This window comes from Anomaloglossus baeobatrachus, chromosome 6, assembly GCF_048569485.1.
Source record: "Anomaloglossus baeobatrachus isolate aAnoBae1 chromosome 6, aAnoBae1.hap1, whole genome shotgun sequence".
Lineage (NCBI taxonomy): Eukaryota > Metazoa > Chordata > Amphibia > Anura > Aromobatidae > Anomaloglossus > Anomaloglossus baeobatrachus.
Genome location: NC_134358.1, coordinates 490,565,427 through 490,585,450, shown reverse-complemented (window position 1 = coordinate 490,585,450; position 20,024 = coordinate 490,565,427). Strand labels below are relative to the sequence as shown.

The window sequence follows — 20,024 nt, the reverse complement described above, 5'->3', positions numbered from 1 at the left end:
CACTAGGGGGAGCTTTAGACATGACTGTCTCGTGAATTTTATTTTGCCCTGTACAGTAGATAAATGTAGGCAGTTAGCTTCCCCTAGTGGATTAGACCAAAATTGCAGTCAGTCAGTACAAATTAATTTCTCTAAACTTACAAAGGTATGGAAGAAATAAAGCAAAAAAGGAAAATATCACACAAAAACGTCAGCTCACCCTTAGTTGTAACACAGCGGCTTTGCCCTCCTCGCTTTCCTCGTCCAGCTCATCATCACTCCACTCCCATCCTCCATCTTCAGTTTTATGAAGCCGACCACTAGATCCTGGCACTCTTCGAACCTGCAAATAGAGAAGGCAAAGCGCACTGTAATGTAACACTCAGCAGTGATACTGTGTAGCTGGCGCACAAAGCCCCGCTCTGTCCTGGTGTGAAAAGTTACCAATATTATGTCATTACTGGAGGTCATCAATTTCGGTTATACTGTGTATAGGTCACTGCAAAACGTACAGGTAATATGAAGGATTTAGGAATATGGTCAATTATTACCATTTCATATCATAAGAGCTCATTAGTCTCCTGGTACCTACCCGCACCCAACCTCAGATCCTCACAAGATCTCCTTCTCTACTCCTCTCTTATCTCCTCTTCCCACAATCGCGTACAAGATTTCTCCAGTGCCTCCCCCATACTCTGGAACGCTCTACCCCAGCATATCAGACTCTCTCCTACCGTGCAAAGCTTCAAGAGGAACCTCAAGACCCATCTCTTCCAACAAGCCTACAACCTACAAAAGCCCTCAGTCCAGTACACCACTGCGCAACCAGCTCTGTCCTCACCTACTGTACCCTCGCCCATTCCCTGTAGACTGTGAGCCCTAGCGGGCAGGGTCCTCTCTCCTCCTATACCAGTCTGTTATGTACTGTTAATGATTGTTGTATGTATACCCTCTTTCACTGTAAAGCGCCATCGAATAAATGGCGCTATAAAAATAAATAATAATAATTAGTTTATATGTTAATACATGTGAATAGTTGACAAATTTGACCATCCAAATTTACAAGTTGTGTCCGCGACAACTTATCTAGACTAGACGACGCACACTCAACGCAGCAATGTGGCCAATCAGTGGTAGTAAACTGGCCAATCAAACTCCCCATGTTCACAGAACAAGTCTTAAAAGCTATCATCTGAAAATTACCTATTGTTTAAATCAGGTTTTTATGTTGCATATATATTAAAAAATGGCTTTTTTGTAAATAAATCTTTATCTTTATTAAAAGAAAAAATTATATATAATCTTGCTTTCTCACATAATTCCTGTCTTTTCAGGAAGAGTTTTCATCAGGCTTCTTATCAGCAAAGGTAGGATTACAATGACAGGTAACACCTCTATATACAGCGGATAAGACAGGATCATTCACAGAAAATGATGTCCCAACTGACCTCCCCCCCTTCACAATGGCTTTTGTACATTAGATGCATCAATACAAAAGATGGGGTCAGAATCTGTTCATTGTGGCTATGTACATGTGTTTCCTGAAACAAAAGGAAGTTAGAATCTAAAAAAAGGCCCAGTAGCCAGTACAAAAATTCTAAGATTTCTATTTTTTATTTCTAATGCAGAAAACATACAGAAAAATACATTAAATACAAAACCTGTTTTAAACAGTAGGTCTGTCACACGAGTGTCAGGACTACTTCTGACGCTGTTCACACAGCAGAGTTGGATACTCCACATGATGCTGCTTTTGAGTTGCACAGACAGGCACAGGTGTCAACCAGCTGTGCCTTTGTTAGTAATCGAGCTTGCAGGAGAGTTAATTTCTGCTATCCTGTGGATTGCTATTGGAGTCACATGTTACAGGAGACCTATCACAGTTGCCTCCACCCTTTTTAAGATGGTGGAACCTGTTTCCCATGCCGATGATAGTTTTTTGTGATCCTGGTCCTTGTGTGTTCTGATATCCTGTTGCTGGTGAACTTCTGTGTGCAGTTTGGTGTGTTGTGGAAATACTCTTGTTGTCGGATTATTTCCTCCCTTCCTTTAGATTCCAACTGATCATGTATAGTCTATACCTCTGTGAGTGATTGCTGAGAGTTTGAGTTTAGCCCCCCCCCTCCGCCCGATTATGTGTGTGGGATTTACAGCTCTTGTCCCGGCCCTCTCCGGGGTGGAGGGAGGGGGCCACTAGACCAGGGTTGTGCAGGAGCTAGGGTTAGGAAGGCGGCCCAAAAATCGTCACCTTCAGGCTTATCTTTGAGATCAGGGTCAACCAGGGTATCCCTAGCCTGAGGGCCAGTTTAGGCTCCCCTGTTCCTAGTGATCCTATCACACCCTGTGACACGGTCATTTTCTAAAGATAGTATCCCTTTCATATGACTGTTCTGTGTGTGCAGAATCAATGTCTATGGCATCATATGTTCTGTTTATACAGCACAATGTGCTTCTCAGTACCATGATTTTTAACTAATCTTAATCGTTTCACCTGACGAACAAGCATTTTGCTACTTTGTCAAGTGAGTGGGAGCCTATTTATATTACCTCATTATACTTGGGGACAAGTGTTCATAAGCGTGGTCGTTCTCAATAATCAACCAGGGTAAATAAACCCTTCGGCTTCGTTCACATCTGTAATTGCGGCTCCACTGTTGACTAGTAGGAGTGTGCAGCCTGCAGGCTTCTAGTTTCTGGCTGCTAGAATACACCAATTACAAGCCATAATAAAAGGGTTTCAATGACTGCAAAGGAGGAACCGTCACCCAGATAAAATGAGGCAACAAAATACAATAATATTCACACACAAATCTCATTACTGGGACTCAGTGACAGGCAATTAAATAATGCGGCTAAGCTCCGCGCACATTTACCAGGGGAATAGTAAATTAACACTGAGTCATAAATAGCTATGTATTTTCCTTTAGAGATATGAAAACTAACTGTAATCGTTTGGTAATTAAATAGTTAATGTTTCTTGCTTTTTTTCTTAGTTTTTAATTTCCATATGACAGAGAAGCTTGTGACTGGTCTAGTTACCTACAGAACGCCATTATTTATTCTCTCCCATTAGCTATAGCCTCAGCTTCTCGCCTCCAAAGAATCCAAACTATTTGTTTCAGATTTATATTCACAGAAATGAGAATAAAAGGAGCATTAAAGGGAATGTGTCATCAGAAAAGGACCTTTTATTGAAGTGAGTCTTTTGTGTTACAAGTATTTTTTTTCAGATCATGATTAGGGCTGATCGAATCCGCCAAAAATCCGGAATCGGTGGATCCCTGCTGGGCTGAACAAAAAAATCCAGATCTGCTCCGGATTCCGGTGCCCATATAAGTCTATGGGGACCAGAATCTGGAGATTAAAAACGTCTGCGGAGGGAATAAGGGGGCAAGAGCACACGTGGTATACGCACCCAGGCGGTGTCATGGCAGCAAACTCTTTCCCAGTCACGCTTTTCCCTTTCGGAGCAGACAATTCAACATTCATTGTTTTGTCCGCCCACCGACACGTGTAATTAGTTGCAGCTAGACGCGCCCCACCCTGAGTTCCCAGCTGACCTCAGCCAATTACAGGCGGCAGGACGGCCAATGGGCAGGGAAAGCAATGCAAGTGTCTGCGGGTCAGAATGGTGAACGTGCATGTCTTTCAGAAACACATGCACGTTCCTGTCAGAAGTGTGCGGCTGTGCCGGTGATGCGATGTCAGACTCGTACAAGTCTGACATGACATCAGCCGGCACAGCCTGCACTCTATGAGCATGAGCGTGCATGTACACATGCACGCTCCTGTAAGAAGTGTGCGCAGCTGTGTCGGTGATGCGGCTTTTTTTTTTTAATTATTTCAATAATTAAAAAAAAAAAAAGAAGATGTGCAGTCCCCCCCTAATTTTCATCCGCAGCCATGATAATGCCGGCTGGGGGCTGGTATTCTCATCCCGCAGATGCCCGGTATTGCCGCATCTATTATCCCGGTGCAATACCGGCTCTTCTCGATTGCCCTGGAGCGGTGGAAATCGGGGTATTAAGGGGTTAATCGCAGCGCACAGCTGCTACTAAGCCCTAGGTTAGTATTATAGCACAGGCGTCTATGAGAGGCCCCGCCCACCACCACCAGCTTGCCTACTAAACAGCCCTAATATGTCTCAAGGTAAATATATTACCACCTTATGATATGACAGGCTCCTGATATTACTCTAAAGGGTGAGCTTCATATAGGGAATCCACCCTCTGATGTATTTGCTTCTCCCTGTTTTTTCTGGCTATTTTGCCTGTCATACACTGATTTACGTATTTTGTGGCTGGCTTACCAACGGCTGGTGTGGTTTGTGCATCTTCTGTGTCTGGCATTTTAACACTCTCTTGCCTGTACCGTTTGTCCTTTTGTCACACTCACTTTATTATTAAAATTATTGTGTATTTCACTATATATTTGTCTCTGGTCTCTTCTATACCAGTGGTCTTCCTTTTTACCTCTTATATTTGTATAATTGATCACTGGGATCTTTTTAGGTTTTGCATTCTTAATGGGACCCTCCCTTTTAGGGAAGTTGTAGGTTTACAGTCTATGAGATACCTGCATCACACTAACCTGTAAATGAAAGTAAATAAACAAGACACAGAGAAAAATCCTTCATTTGGAATAAAGTACAAAACAAACCCTCCTTTACCTCTTTATTAACCCCCAAAACCCTGCAGCTTCAGCGTAATCCACACGAGGTCTTGCGCTGCTTCAGCTCTGCTACATAACACAGCCAGCGGCCATAGAGCACGACCGCTGGCTGTGCAGACAATGACAGCCGCGATGACTGCACGGCAGGCAGATACTGTCAGAGGCTGGGGGGCGCGTGTGCCTACAACCAATCACAGACGAGAGGACGGCCGGTGGGTGGGGAAAACACGGAAAGCTGTGAGTATACGATGCACAGTACAGGAAGTGAATGCGCGACCCGGAAGCAGTGTGCCGCCATGACACAGAGTTTCAGCAAGTATGAAAAGCTGTTTTATTTCTGTTTTTATTTTTCAATTATTTTCCCAGTGCCGGATCCGGATCTTGCACCCGGAATTCTGGATCCAGATCCGACACCCGGAAATCTTTAAAACCGTGCGGATCCGGAGTTTTACAGTTCGGATCCGCTCAGCCCTAACCATGATCTGTTTTAAAAACAAAGATTAATAATTTTCATACTGGTCCTTCTAAAATGTATGCTTCCTGTCCCTTCAGTTTTCAGCAGGTTCATTATCACCAGAGGCAGGATCAATGCGAAGCGAATGACATAGGGATCCACCACTCACAGTAGGTGATGTAACAGCTGTCTCCGCTGCACCTCCCTTCATATTGACTTTGCACAAGCTTTGCACCATAGTACAATTCAATAGAAAGCATTGTCTGTGTGTTCTGCTCTGTGTGTGCTCCTGACTGCTCAGTTGGGCACCTCTCAGGGAAGGACAGAGGCTATTACAACCCGTTCATAATTATTAAAGTACTAACATATATATAAAGAAGGGAATTTTGTTTACTTACCGTAAATTCCTTTTCTTCTAGCTCCAATTGGGAGACCCAGACAATTGGGTGTATAGCTACTGCCTCCGGAGGCCACACAAAGTACTACACCCAAAAGTGTAAGGCCCCTCCCCTTCTGGCTATACACCCCCCCGTGGGATCACGGGCTCCTCAGTATAGTGCAAAAGCAAGAAGGAGGAAAGCCAATAACTGTTTTAAATACAAATTCAACCCGAGAAACAACCTCGGAGAACTGAACTGTTCAACATGAACAACATGTGCACCCGAAAAAAACAAATTTCCTAAGAAAAACAGGGCGGGTGCTGGGTCTCCCAATTGGAGCTAGAAGAAAAGGAATTTACGGTAAGTAAACAAAATTCCCTTCTTCTTTGTCGCTCCTAATTGGGAGACCCAGACAATTGGGACGTCCAAAAGCAGTCCTTGGGTGGGTAAAAGAATACCTCGTGATAGGGCCGTCAAACAGCCCTTTCCTACAGGTGAGCCACCGCCGCCTGAAGGACTTGTCTACCTAGGCCGGCATCCGCCGAAGCGTAGGTATGCACCTGATAATGCTTGGTAAAAGTGTGCAGACTCGACCAGGTAGCCGCCTGGCACACCTGCTGAGCCGTAGCCTGGTGCCGTAATGCCCAGGACGCACCCACGGCTCTGGTAGAATGGGCTTTCAGTCCTGATGGAATCGGAAGCCCAGCAGAACGGTAGGTGTGAAGAATTGGTTCCTTGATCCAACGCGCAAGGGTGGATTTGGAAGCTTGCGACCCTTTACGCTGACCAGCGACAAGGACAAAGAGTGCATCCGAGCGGCGCAGAGGCGCCGTGCGGGAAATGTAGATCCCGAGTGCTCTCACCAGATCCAATAAATGCAAACCTTTTTCAAATTGGTGAACTGGATGCGGACACAAAGACGGTAAAGCGATATCTTGATTGAGATGAAAGGAAGATACCACCTTGGGAAGAAATTCTGGAATTGGACGCAGAACTACCTTGTCCTGGTGAAACACCAGGAATGGAGATCTGCATGATAACGCCGCCAGCTCGGACACTCTCCGAAGAGACGTGACCGCCACTAGAAAGGCCACTTTCTGTGAAAGACGAGAAAGGGAAACCTCCTTCATAGGCTCGAAAGGCGGCTTTTGGAGAGCAATTAGAACCTTGTTCAGGTCCCAGGGCTCCAATGGCCGCTTGTAAGGGGGGACGATATGACAAACCCCTTGCAGGAACGTGCGTACCTGAGGAAGTCGCGCCAGGCGTTTCTGAAAAAATACGGATAGCGCGGAGACTTGACCCTTAAGGGAGCCAAGCGACAAACCTTTTTCCAACCCAGACTGCAGGAAGGAAAGAAAAGTAGGCAATGCAAAAGGCCAGGGAGAAACTCCCTGAGCCGAGCACCAAGATAGGAATATCCTCCACGTCCTGTGGTAGATCATGGCGGAGGATGGTTTCCTAGCCTGTCTCATGGTGGCAACCTCTTCATGAGATAAACCTGAGGCCGCTAGGATCCAGGACTCAATGGCCACACAGTCAGGTTCAGGGCCGCAGAATTCAGATGGAAAAACGGCCCTTGAGACAGCAAGTCTGGACGGTCTGGTAGTGCCCACGGATGGCCTACCGTGAGGTGCCACAGATCCGGGTACCACGACCTCCTTGGCCAGTCTGGAGCGACGAGAATGGCGCGGCGGCAGTCGGACCTGATTTTGCGGAGCACTCTGGGCAACAATGCCAGAGGTGGGAACACATACGGTAGTCGGAACTGCGACCAATCTTGAACTAAGGCGTCTGCCGCCAGAGCTCGGTGATCGTGAGACCGTGCCATGAAAACCGGGACCTTGTTGTTGTGCCGTGACGCCATCAGGTCGACGTCCGGCATCCCCCAGCGGCGACAGATCTCCTGAAACACGTCCGGGTGAAGGGACCATTCACCTGCGTCCATGCCCTGGCGACTGAGAAAGTCTGCTTCCCAGTTTTCTACGCCTGGGATGTGAACGGCGGATATGGTGGATGCCGTGTCTTCCACCCACGTCAGAATCCGCCGGACTTCCTGGAAGGCTTGCCGACTGCGTGTTCCCCCTTGGTGGTTGATGTATGCCACCGCTGTGGAGTTGTCCGACTGAATTCGGATCTGCTTGCCTTCCAGCCACTGTTGGAAGGCTTGTAGGGCAAGATAGACTGCTCTGATCTCCAGAACATTGATCTGAAGGGTGGACTCTTTCCGAGTCCACGTACCCTGAGCCCTGTGGTGGAGAAACACTGCTCCCCACCCTGATAGACTCGCATCTGTCGTGACCACCGCCCAGGATGGGGGTAGGAACGACTTTCCTTTTGACAATGAGGTGGGAAGAAGCCACCACCGGAGAGATTCCTTGGCTGCCTGAGAGAGGGAGACCTCCCTGTCGAGGGACGTCAACTTCCCGTCCCATTGGCGGAGAATGTCCCATTGTAGTGGACGCAGATGAAACTGCGCAAAAGGAACTGCTTCCATTGCTGCTACCATCTTCCCTAGGAAGTGCATGAGGCGCCTCAAGGGGTGCGACTGGCCCTGAAGGAGAGATTGCACCCCTATCTGTAGCGAGCACTGTTTGTCCAGTGGAAGTTTCACTATCGCTGAGAGAGTATGAAACTCCATGCCAAGATATGTTAGTGATTGGGTCGGGGTTAGATTTGACTTTGAAAAGTTGATAATCCACCCGAAACTCTGGAGAGTCTTCAGTGCCACGTTCAGGCTGTGTTGGCATGCCTCTTGAGAGGGTGCCTTGATAAGTAGATCGTCCAAATACGGGATCACGGAGTGACCTTGCGAGTGCAGGACTGCTACTACTGCTGCCATGACCTTGGTGAAGACCCGAGGGGCTGTCGCCAGCCCGAAAGGTAGAGCTACGAACTGCAGGTGTTCGCTTCCTATAACGAAGCGTAGAAAACGCTGATGCTCTGGCGCAATTGGCACGTGGAGATAAGCATCCTTGATGTCTATTGATGCTAGGAAATCTCCTTGAGACATTGAGGCGATAACGGAGCGGAGAGATTCCATCCTGAACCTCCTGGTTTTTACGTGTTTGTTGGGCAGCTTTAGATCCAGGACGGGACGGAACGACCCGTCTTTCTTTGGCACCACAAACAAATTGGAGTAAAAACCGTGACCTTGTTTCTGAAGAGGAACAGAAGTCACCACTCCTTCCGCCTTTAGAGCGGACACCGCTTGCAGCAGAGCATCGGCTCGGTCGGGCGGTGGGGAAGTTCTGAAGAAGCGAGTTGGAGGACGAGAGCAGAACTCTATCCTGTACCCGTGAGACAGAATGTCTCTCACCCAACGGTCTTTGACCTGTGACAACCAAATGTCGCCAAAGCGGGAGAGCCTGCCACCGACCGAGGATGCGGAGAGAGGAGGCTGAGAGTCATGAGGAAGCCGTCTTGGTAACGGTTCTTCCGGCTGGCTTTTTTGGGCGTGATTGAGTCCGCCAAGAATCTGAGCCCCTCTGATCCTTCTGAGTCCTTTTGGACGAGTAGAATTGGGACCTGCCTGAGCCTCGAAAGGACCGAAAACCAGACTGTCCCCTCCTCTGTTGAGGTTTGTTTTGTCTGGGCTGAGGTAAGGATGAATCCTTACCCTTGGAGTGTTTAATGATTTCATCCAAACGCTCACCAAACAATCGGTCACGAGAAAAAGGCAAACTGGTTAAGCACTTCTTGGAAGAAGAATCTGCCTTCCATTCTCTCAACCACAGGGCTCTGCGTAAAACCACAGAGTTGGCTGACGCCACCGCCGTACGGCTCGTAGAGTCTAGGACAGCATTAATCGCGTAAGACGCGAATGCAGACATTTGAGAGGTCAAGGGTGCCACCTGCGGAGCAGATGTACGTGTGACCGTGTCGACCTGTGTAAGCCCAGCTGAAATAGCTTGGAGTGCCCATACGGCTGCGAATGCTGGCGCCAACGACGCTCCAATAGCTTCATAGATGGATTTTAACCAGAGCTCCATCTGTCTGTCAGTGGCATCTTTAAGTGCCGCCCCATCTTCCACTGCAACTAGAGATCTGGCTGCAAGCCTGGAGATTGGAGGGTCCACCTTGGGACACTGTGTCCAGCCCTTGACCACGTCAGGGGGAAAAGGATAGCGTGTATCTTTAAGCCGTTTGGAAAAACGCTTATCTGGATAAGCGTGGTGTTTCTGGATTGCGTCTCTAAAGTCAGAGTGGTCCAGAAACGTGCTTAATTTACGCTTGGGATACCTGAAATGGAATTTCTCCTGCTGTGAAGCTGCCTCCTCCGCAAGAGGAGCTGGTGGAGAAATGTCTAACATCCTCTTGATGGACGCTATAAGATCATTCACTATGGCGTCACCATCCGGGGTATCTAGATTGAGAGCGGCCCCAGCATCAGACTCCTGATCAGTTACATCCGCCTCATCACACAGAGAGTCGTCCCGCTGGGACCCTGACCAGTGTGATGAAGTTGAGGGTCGCTCATAGCGAGCCCGCTTAGGTTGTCTGGGACTGTCGTCCGAGTCAGAGCCGTCACCCTGGGGTGCATATGACACCCCCGGAGCTAGGAAGTGGTCCAGCTGAGGGGGACCAGGGGGCAATGGATCAACAGTGCCCATGGTCTGAGTTACTGGTCTAGACTGCAATGTTTCAAGAATTTTAGACATAGTCATAGACAATTTGTCAGCAAAAGCTGCAAACTCCGTCCCTGTCACCTGGACAGCATTTACAGGTGGTTCTCCCTGGGTCACCTCTAGCAGCGGCCCCGGCTGAGCAATTGCCACAGGGGCCGAGCACTGCACACAATGGGGGTCAGTGGAACCTGCCGGTAAAGTAGCCCCACATGCGGTACAAGCAGCATATAAAGTCCGTGCCTTGGCACTTTTGCTTTTTGCGGACGACATGCTGTTATCTCCTTGAGAAATCTAAGGAGGGTATATAGCAGAAAACCACCAGCGACTGTACAGTGCAAAGTATTGCCAGCACAAAATACAAAAGTACACTATGGCACAAGTGGGGGAGAGCCCTTGAGGGCTGCTTACCGCCCGCTGAAAAGCGGGTGTGAGATCGTAGAATCCCTTGTCTGGGTCTCCCAGCCTCCCCTCCGCAGTTCAGCGTGCAGGCAGGAATGGCTGCCGGCGTCCTGTGAAGAGGGGCGAACCGTGGGCGTCCCAAACAAAAGAGCGGGAAGCTGCGTCCCCCTGTGCCTAGTGTGAGGGCTGGAGTATGTAAAACAGACTCCAGCTCTTAACGCTGCTGGACTGTACAGCGTCCCGCCCTCCTCCTGACTGGCAGGTCCGGGGGCGGGAACGATACGAACTAGGCCGCAAAAGCCGGGGACTGTAGTAATCTAGCGCGGCCGTCATATATGCACGGCCAGCGCGGAAGACCCCGGCGCACCAAAAATCCCAGCCGCGACCAGTAAACACTGACCCCAACGGCCGGATCGGCCGATCGTACAAAGTCACCTCACTCAGCAGAGCTGTAGTGAGTAACGGCACCAGCGCAGCAGCGCTGTTTACCCCGGCGCACTAACACACCCAGCAATGCTGCAGTGTGCGTGCGATAAGCACGGGGACACGGAGTACCTTGATGGAGCAGGGTCCTGTCCCTGAGAAAACTCCGCTCCGTATCCAGCAGATCCTCCAGGGGCTGTGGATGGAGCACGGCCTCAGTGCCCGGAGACCGGTAAAGTCCCACTTCACCCAGAGCCCTAATGGGGATGGGGAAGGAATCAGCATGTGGGCTCCAGCCTCCGTACCCGCAATGGGTACCTCAACCTTAACAAACACCGCCGACAGAAAGTGGGGTGAGAAGGGAGCATGCTGGGGGCCCTAGTATGGGCCCTCTTTTCTTCCATCCGACATAGTCAGCAGCTGCTGCTGACTAAACAGTGGAGCTATGCGTGGATGTCTGGCCTCCTTCGCACAAAGCATAAAACTGAGGAGCCCGTGATCCCACGGGGGGGTGTATAGCCAGAAGGGGAGGGGCCTTACACTTTTGGGTGTAGTACTTTGTGTGGCCTCCGGAGGCAGTAGCTATACACCCAATTGTCTGGGTCTCCCAATTAGGAGCGACAAAGAAAGTTTAGTTACTCTTGAAATAGGTACTCCTGCTATGAAAGGACTGATTAGTAGATAGCATGAAAATAAGCAAGTTTGCACTTGACTTGCTTTCTTATCCGTTGTCATTCTCTGCTGTGATAACTATTATCTTACATTGTTTACAGCTCGTGGTCAAGGAGACACCCCACCAGAGTTTGGACAGTATTCATAGTAGTTACATTCAAAAATAATTAAATCCTAAAACTGCAGTAGCCTCTCTCCAGCCATTGTTGTCTATATAGCAGTAAGCTGCTCAACTCCCTCCACTGTGTCAGTTCCTGATCCAGAGCTGCTGCTATCAGTCCTGCAAAATCAAAAGCCTTGGGTCCCACCATTGGCAGTTTCAAGAGCAGATCTCCAATTCATTTAGCTCTATAGGCAAATAAAGTGATAATAGTATAGACCTCAGAACAAGCACTGACTGACCTGAGTATCACAGCGGCAAGCAAAAACTCAGCAGTAGGATGAAGCTACTGAGCCAAAACTGTCACTCAAGGATGCCTGCCCACCCCCCAGCAACAAAGAAGTGAAGGGGCTGGAGAGCAGTGTGCTGCTGAACACACATGCTAAGAATAACCCTTTAAGGGCCTTTGCGTGTAAACCGTTTTACCGTAAAACTGGATGGCCTTTGACAATCAAATTCGAAAACAGAGCGTCATCTTAGCTGTTCACTGGCTGATTGATGTCACTGTACCCAAATAAGCCTATAAAAAAGCCTAGCTGTTGGCAAATCTTGACAAATCGTCTGAACAATTTAATATCCGGGGTAAAGAGGTTCAAATGTGTTGAATTTTCTTTAATTTATCCTGAGGTCCGTGGCACTGGAGATGGAGGGCAGGCGCTTCCTTTCCACCCTCTATAGGAATTACATTCACCTTTGTATAAGCTGAAAGCCAGATTTCACAATACAAACTGCATACATGATTTAACCCCTTCAGCCCCCAGGCACTTTCCGTTTTTGTTTTTTGCTCCTTTTCTTCCGAGAGCCGTAACTTTTTTATTTTTCCGTCAATCTTGCTATATGAGGGCTTGCTTTTTGCGGGACGAGTTGTACTTTTAAATGAAACCATAGATTTTACCATATATTGTACTGGAAAACGGCAAAAAAAATCCAAGTGTGGAAAAACTGCAAAAAAAGTGTGATGGCACAATACTTTTTGGGATGTTTTATTCACTGTGTTCACTATATGGTAAAACTGATGTATGTATGTGATGCCTCAGGTCGGTGCGAGTTTGTAGACACCAAACATGTATAGGTTTACTTGTATCTAAGGGGTTAAAAAAAATTCACAAGTTTGTCCAATAAAAGTGGCGTACGTTTTGCGCCATTTTCCGAAACACGTAGCGTTTTCATTTTTCGGGATCTATGGCTCAGTAATGGTACCATTTTTGCACAGATGCTACGTTTTGATCGCCTGTTATCTATCTGCTGATCACAGCTATACAGCTGTAAACAGCAGATTCAGTCACTTCCGGTTTCCCTCTGCTCCGTGCCGAGGAAAAACGAAAGTGAAACTTCGTAGCTGCAGGCGTCATCACAAGACCTTGTGCTACGATGGCAACCACCGAATGTCACGTGATCACTCACGTGACTTCCGGTGGGGGCGGCGGTAAGTAAAAAACATGGCCGCGCGCATACAGATCTCGCAGCCAGACTTTGGCAGCGAGATTTAAGGGGTTAAATGTTGCGAGTGGAAGCGATTCCACTCGCAACATGCAGGCACACATGTCAGCTGTTGAAAACAGCTGATATGTGTGCTGACCGCCGCCGCCTGCCCGCGGCAGGGGGCGGGGATTAACGGGACACGATCCTTGACGGATCAATCCGTCCAAGGTCGTGAAGGGGTTAAAGGGAACCTGTCACCACTTTTTCGGCCTATAAGCTGCGGCCACCACCAGTGGGCTCTTATATACACCATTCTAACATGCTGTATATAAGAGCCCAGGCCGCTGTGTAGAACATAAAAAACACTTTATAATACTAACCTAACGGTCGCTCTGTGGTGGAATAGGGCCTAATGGGAGTCTCCGTTGTCCGGAGCGGGCGCCTCCCCTTTCGGCCATCTTCGCCCTCTTTCTGATGCCTGGGTGCATGACGCGGTTACGTCATACACACTCGCCGGTCTTGCGCAGGCGCACTACAATACTTTGATCTGCCCTGCTCAGGACCGGAATGCCAGCGAGTGTGGATGACGTTGGACCAGTCATGCACCGCGGCTAGAGAAGAAGGAGAACAAAGATGGCCAAAAGAGGCTGCGCCGACACCGGACAACGGAGACGCCCATTAGGCCCTATTCCACCACAGAGCGACAGTTAGGTAAGTATTATAAAGTGTGTTTTATGTTGTCACAGCGGCCTGGGCTCTTATATACAGCATGTTAGAATGCTGTAAGAGCCTGGTGGTAGTGGCCGCAGCTTATACGCCAAAAAAGTGGTGACAGGTTCCCTTTAATGGATCTCTTCTACCTGATGAGGCATACTTACTTTGAAAATCATGTAAGAGTATGTGCAAACAAAGTTTTTTTAAGGTTTTAAAGAAAAAAACTGAGTGAAAACTCTCCAAAAACTCATCAAAACGTTTTTGCTTTAAAAACTTGGCAAAAAGACTGTGTGGACACGCTTTATGATTGACTGTATATTAAATTGTACTTTCAGCTAGTCGGACTCACAATATGACACACTTTCATTTAAGGTTTATACCGTCATTCTGAAATGGATTTGCATATTATGTACACTGGCCACATCAGATAGAAGATCTATTTCGTAAATGAAGCCGTTTGTTTTATTAAAAGTGGTGACAGATTTGCTTAAATATTAGTGGTAATGAGACCGAATAGCCAAATAAATCTACTGCCTGATATACCTACACTCAGCTGAAGGTGAATTAAGGCTTTCATTTCTGAAGTGAAGGCGCTCACCTTTTTTGCTCTCTCCGTGATGCTGGGGGCCTTCTGGAGCAACTTCTCGTGTAAGAACTCTTTATTCTGTGGAGGGGAACAATTGATCAGAGATTGGTGAATAAAATACATTGTAGAAAGAACATGACAATCATAACCTAAGATCCCGGCAAATGAATTTCAGGAATTACATCCCTTCTGAGATAATCAACAATCGCTTACAGATGTATTGGGCGTGCTCAGATCCAAACACAGCATGTGACAGCTGTGTTATACAGCCAGCACCTGTTTAAAACATCAGCGACTAAAGGCCCAGTCACACTAAACAACTTACCAGCGATCCCAACAACGATACAACCTGATAGGGATCGCTGGTAAGTTGCTAGGAGGTCGCTGGTGAGATGTCACACTAAGCGACGCTCCAGCGATCCCACCAGCAACCTGACCTGGCAGGGATCGCTGGAGCGTCGCTACACGTGGAAGCATGCTGCGCTTGGTAACTAAGGTAAATCTCGGGTAACCAACCTGATATTTACCTTGGTTACCAGCGCACACCGCTTAGCGCTGGCTCCCTGCACACCTAGCCACAGTACACATCGGGTTAATTACCCGATGTGTACTCTGCTACGTGTGCAGGCAGCAGGAGCCGGCTTCTGCGGACGCTGGTAACCACGGTAAACATCGGGTAACCAAGAAGCCCTTCCCTTGGTTACCCGATATTTACCTTCGTTACCAGCGTCCGCCGCTCTCAGCTGTCAGTGCCGGCTCCTGCTCTGTGCACATGTAGCTGAAGTACACATCGGGTAATTAACCCGATGTGTACTGTGGCTAGGAATGCAGGGAGCAGGAGCCGGCACTGACAGCGGAGAGCGGCGGACGCTGGTAACGAAGGTAAATATCGGGTAACCAAGGGAAGGGCTTCTTGGTTACCCGCTGTTTACCGTGGTTACAAGCGTCCGCAGAAGCCGGCTCCTGCTGCCTGCACATTTAGTTGTTGCTCTGTCGCTGTCACACACAGCAATCTGTGCTTCACAGCGGGAGAGCAACAACTAAAAAATGGTCCAGGACATTCAGCAACAACCAGCGACCTCACAGCAGGGGCCGGGTTGTTGCTGGATGTCACACTAAGCAACATCGCTAGCAAGTTGTGCCTTAGCAGCGATGTTGCTAGCGATGTTGCTTAGTGTGACGGTACCTTAACGCTAACAATCTGATCAAGCCATTTAATTGGGAGCTAAGTGGTGGCATATTGCAGAACAAGTGATCAAATGACAGTTGGTTCAGATCCTCTAGAAGAACATGAAAAAAAAAAGTCAAATGTGATAAAAAAACAAAAAACCAAAAACTTTTTTTTGGGAAATGGAAACAAAAGAAAACAACCCATTCCCCCAATTCATTACAATTCTTCATTTTCCTAATCTGGAAAAAAAAAAAGTAATTAAGGCTGCTTTCACACATCAGTTTTTTGACATCAGGCACAATCCGGCAAAAAACCTGAAAAAAACGTTTTTTCCCCCATAGACTTCTATTAGCGCCGGATTGTGTCGGATGGCATTGCGTTCCATCTGGCTTTCGCCGGATCCGGTAAAAAATTTGCTTGTCCGGCAGCCGGATGGAACGCTGAGGGGAACATTTTTTGTCTCCGGCGAAAAACCGTATCGCGCGTGTTTTATAATAGAAGCCTATGGACGCCGGATGCAGCGTAATGCAGCAAAACAACTAATACGGCCACCGGATCAGTTTTTTTTTAACTGAGCATGCTCAGTATCACAACGTATCCGTCAAAAAGCTGAAGAACTGATGGAAAAACCGATGCAACTGATCGTTTTTTCACCGGATCCGTCGTATCAGTTTTTTTGCCGGATTGTGCCTGATGGCAAACAACTGATGTGTGAAAGCACCCTAAGACATAAGCATATTTGGTATTGTGGTGACATTAAAAGTCAAATCTATAAAAACGTAAAAATTAATTGACCAGAAATAAAAAATGAAAATTTAAATCGAAAAGTCAGAATTGCCATTCTTCACAGCATCTCCTTGGAACTTTCAATGGAAAAATTAGTTCTTGTTATTGGCCTCAGAAAATGTCAACACAAACTAAATATTTGGATATTATTTATTTAATTTTTTTTTTTTTATAAACATCTTGTTTCCTTTAACCAGTTAAGCGTTGTAAAATAAATAAAAAATAATAATAATAATAATAATAATAATAATAATAATAATAATAATATATAAAAAAAAATTCAAAACACTCCATTTTTCAGTAGATTGTATGGCAAAGAGTGGTTTAAATCTACCACTTGCCCTGCAAAAATAAAGCTTTTATTCAGCTATGAATGAAAGAGGAGGAGAGATAAAATGAAAAATGAAAAAGAAAAAAGGGAAATAAGCTTGGTTCTTAAAGAGTTAATAAAAAGCAAAAATGATTAAACTGACAAAAATAAATAAAATAAATATGCTAATGTATGTTCGCTTCAAACGATGTAAGACGCATTGTCAAGAGCCGGAGTTTGTGTTTTTCCTGGAATAGCGGTGATATATGGCTCATCCTCTGTGAATACGGGGATGCTGTCAGGTTGGATGCAATAAAAGCAAATCTCAGTCTGTTCACAGTTCAGGGTAATTATAGCTACGCGCTTATGGCTGAGCGATCCGCAGAATCTTCCCCTATATAAACACATTACGTACCTTCGCTTTCTGGAAGAACTTGTGCTTCAGAAGTTCTGCTGCTGTTGGCCTATAAAAAGCAAGAAGTACTATTAGAGAAACTCATCCCCGCTAAACCACACGTGAAACTAGCGGGCAGTGGTCGCCCAGGGGTCATCACCCGGAATTAGTATGAACGGTAACAATGCACGACTCTACATAGTTCATAACAGTAAATAACGTTACACATGGCCAATAAGAGGAGTCAGGTGTGACCACTGTTCAAGGAGCAGGATGAATTCCCAGAAGCCTGGTCTGAAGGTCATGTCAGTCGTCCATGGCTGCCGGCCGAACATCTTACTAACTGCAACACCCATAGCACCACTTCTGATTAATAGGTCACGCCACAAAATAATGATGTTATGAGGCCTATTAATTATAAAGGGTTCAGGGATGCCACAGGTGGTAGGACGTTCGCAGTGCTCTGGTCGGACTACCACACATGGCCACTGGACCAGGGTTTTCTGAATGTCAACTCTAATTTAAGACTAGGTCAAAATGGCCTTTTGTTCTTATTATAGTCCCACTGCTCTTTAGTATTCTGGGGTTTCTTTTTAATCAACCACATGCTTCTAGAAATCTGGATCATTTTATGAAGTACTCAATTTTATGGTCTTTATAAAGGGGGCGTGGCTCACGGTATTATCCGGGGACAGGTCTTTAGGCTGCTCTGCGTTATTATTCTGTAACCTATACCTCCCTGGTAAAAACTATAAAAACTTGCACTGAATACAAAAGCCGGTATCTCTGGAACCAAAATGGTGGATTTTAAAAAAATAATTCAGGGGAACAAAGGCAATAAAATAAAACAGCAAAAACTAGACACTTTTTAAATGGGACCTGTCACCAGGTCATATCTGCAACATGGCGGAGAGTATATATCACGAAGGTAGTATAAACCGGAATATCCGCTCTGGTACTTTTAGTGCCATGAGGCTTATTCAGGCTTTATGGATCGCTGGAGAGACAGGAGGGGGCTGGCTATCCACATACCTCCACCCATGGAAGAGTCTCATATAGTTAAAATGGTGTCTGTTTGTTTGACACATGGTCAGAGTGTGGAGGCTGCGATGTCTCCAGGATTTCACCTCAGAGAGCTGTTGTGTCTACTGACTGGGGTCAGTGAGTGGAGTGTGAGATACCTCCACTGGGATACTTTGGAGAAATGTATCCAAACCTGCGCGGGCGTACTGCAAATGAAAAAGACTGAAACCTTGTTATGCTCTGTGAAGCCAAAGAAAGGCTGAGGTTATGTCCTTGAAGAAGCGGTTTGTGTGTGCTTTACTAAACTGGTTGGATTCTGAAACGAAAGCGTCCCTGTGTGCTACATCAAACAGCAAGGCGAGTGAGGAACCCCATCACAATCTAAACGCACTTACACATAAATAAATGGACACACAGGTACTCAACCTTCATATAATCCAGAGAAGTACTCTCCCTACATACAGTACAGACATGCATATACATGCACATTCACTGCAAACATGGCCTCTTCAGATGCAAGCATAAACACATACATACTTGCAAACAAACATGGACTTGCTCAATGTGTACATTCACATATAGTCAGTAGATGCATAAACATTTAAAGTACTATTTCTACTTCTGCAGACCACCAGATGATTTAGGGAGTGTTATAAGCCACGTAATGCTCCCGGGGAAAAAAAGATATGCAAATTAGCTCTCACTCAGAAAAAGAAACATTGACTCGAGTGCCATCAATTGGAGGTAAGTACCTTGTAAGTCATCCCTTGCAAAAACCCATTTAGACTAGACAATTTCGGCCCATTAACGAGCATCTAGCGCCTTTATGCTCATTTACTGATTCAGTCACTGATCCATTCACACCAAGAAGTAATGCTTATGATGGCAGATAATTCGGAATGAGAGTCCACATGAACTTGCTCATATTCCAGTGCCTTAAGGATATGAGTAGTGATGAGCTAGCACTACCATGCTCGGGTGTCCGGTACTCGTAACGAGTAGTTGGACGCTCAAATGGGCGTGACTTGAGTACCCGAGTATAATGGAAATCAATGGGCAACGCAAGCATTTTTCCAGGTAAGCCATTGACTTTTATTATACTCTTGTTCTACAGTCATGCCCATCCAAGCATCCAACTGCTCGTTACAAGTAACGAGCACCCGAGCATGGTAGTGCCCGCTTATCACTAGTTACGAGTAGCGAGCCCTCTCATCACTAGTTATGAGTACCGAGCACCCGAGCATGGTAGTGCTCACTCATCACTAGTTATGAGTACCGAGCACCTGAGCATGGTAGTGCTCACTCATCACTAGTTACGAGTACTGAGCACGGTAATACTCGCATATGACTACTTACGAGTACAGAGCATGGAAGTGCTTACTCATCACTAGTTACAAGTACAGAGCACCCAACCATGGTAATACTCGCTCATCACTAGTTACGAGTACTGAGCATGGTAAAGCTCGCTCATCATCACTGGATAGAAGTATACCAAACTCTTGTCTAAATGAATAAACTCCCATCTGCAGACAGCCATTTCATGGGTTCTTGCCCCTCATCCCAATTCCAATATAAAGACATGCAAGTTTATACCTTTTCTCTGGGTCTTTTTGAAGGCACGAAGAAATCATCTTCCTAAAGGATTTCCCATATTTCTTCAGCATCTCCTTATCCTGTACACCAGTCTCTAGAGTCGGGGGATCATTCTGGAGTGTTAGCATTAATACCTGTTATAGGAGGGGGACAGGAAAAACCACACAACTATTAGCATAAAGGGACGATCGTGGCAATTTACTGATTTAAAACTAGCAAAACAAAAGTAAGGCAGAAGAACACAACCTGTAAGTGACTGATG

At 46.6% G+C, this 20,024-nt stretch overlaps 1 protein-coding gene across 1 annotated transcript in view; it reads right to left on the bottom strand.

Annotated features, from left to right (window-relative positions):
- Window positions 1–20,024, bottom strand: part of OXSR1 (oxidative stress responsive kinase 1) — a 158,639-nt gene that overhangs the window by 25,044 nt on the left and 113,571 nt on the right. Inside the window, exons 8-11 of the mRNA XM_075315401.1 lie at window positions 19,763–19,896; window positions 17,168–17,216; window positions 14,498–14,563; window positions 200–322 (exon numbers count right to left, since the gene is read on the bottom strand). Coding sequence (XP_075171516.1) covers window positions 200–322; window positions 14,498–14,563; window positions 17,168–17,216; window positions 19,763–19,896 — 372 coding nt within the window. The remainder of the gene's footprint in view (window positions 1–199; window positions 323–14,497; window positions 14,564–17,167; window positions 17,217–19,762; window positions 19,897–20,024) is intronic.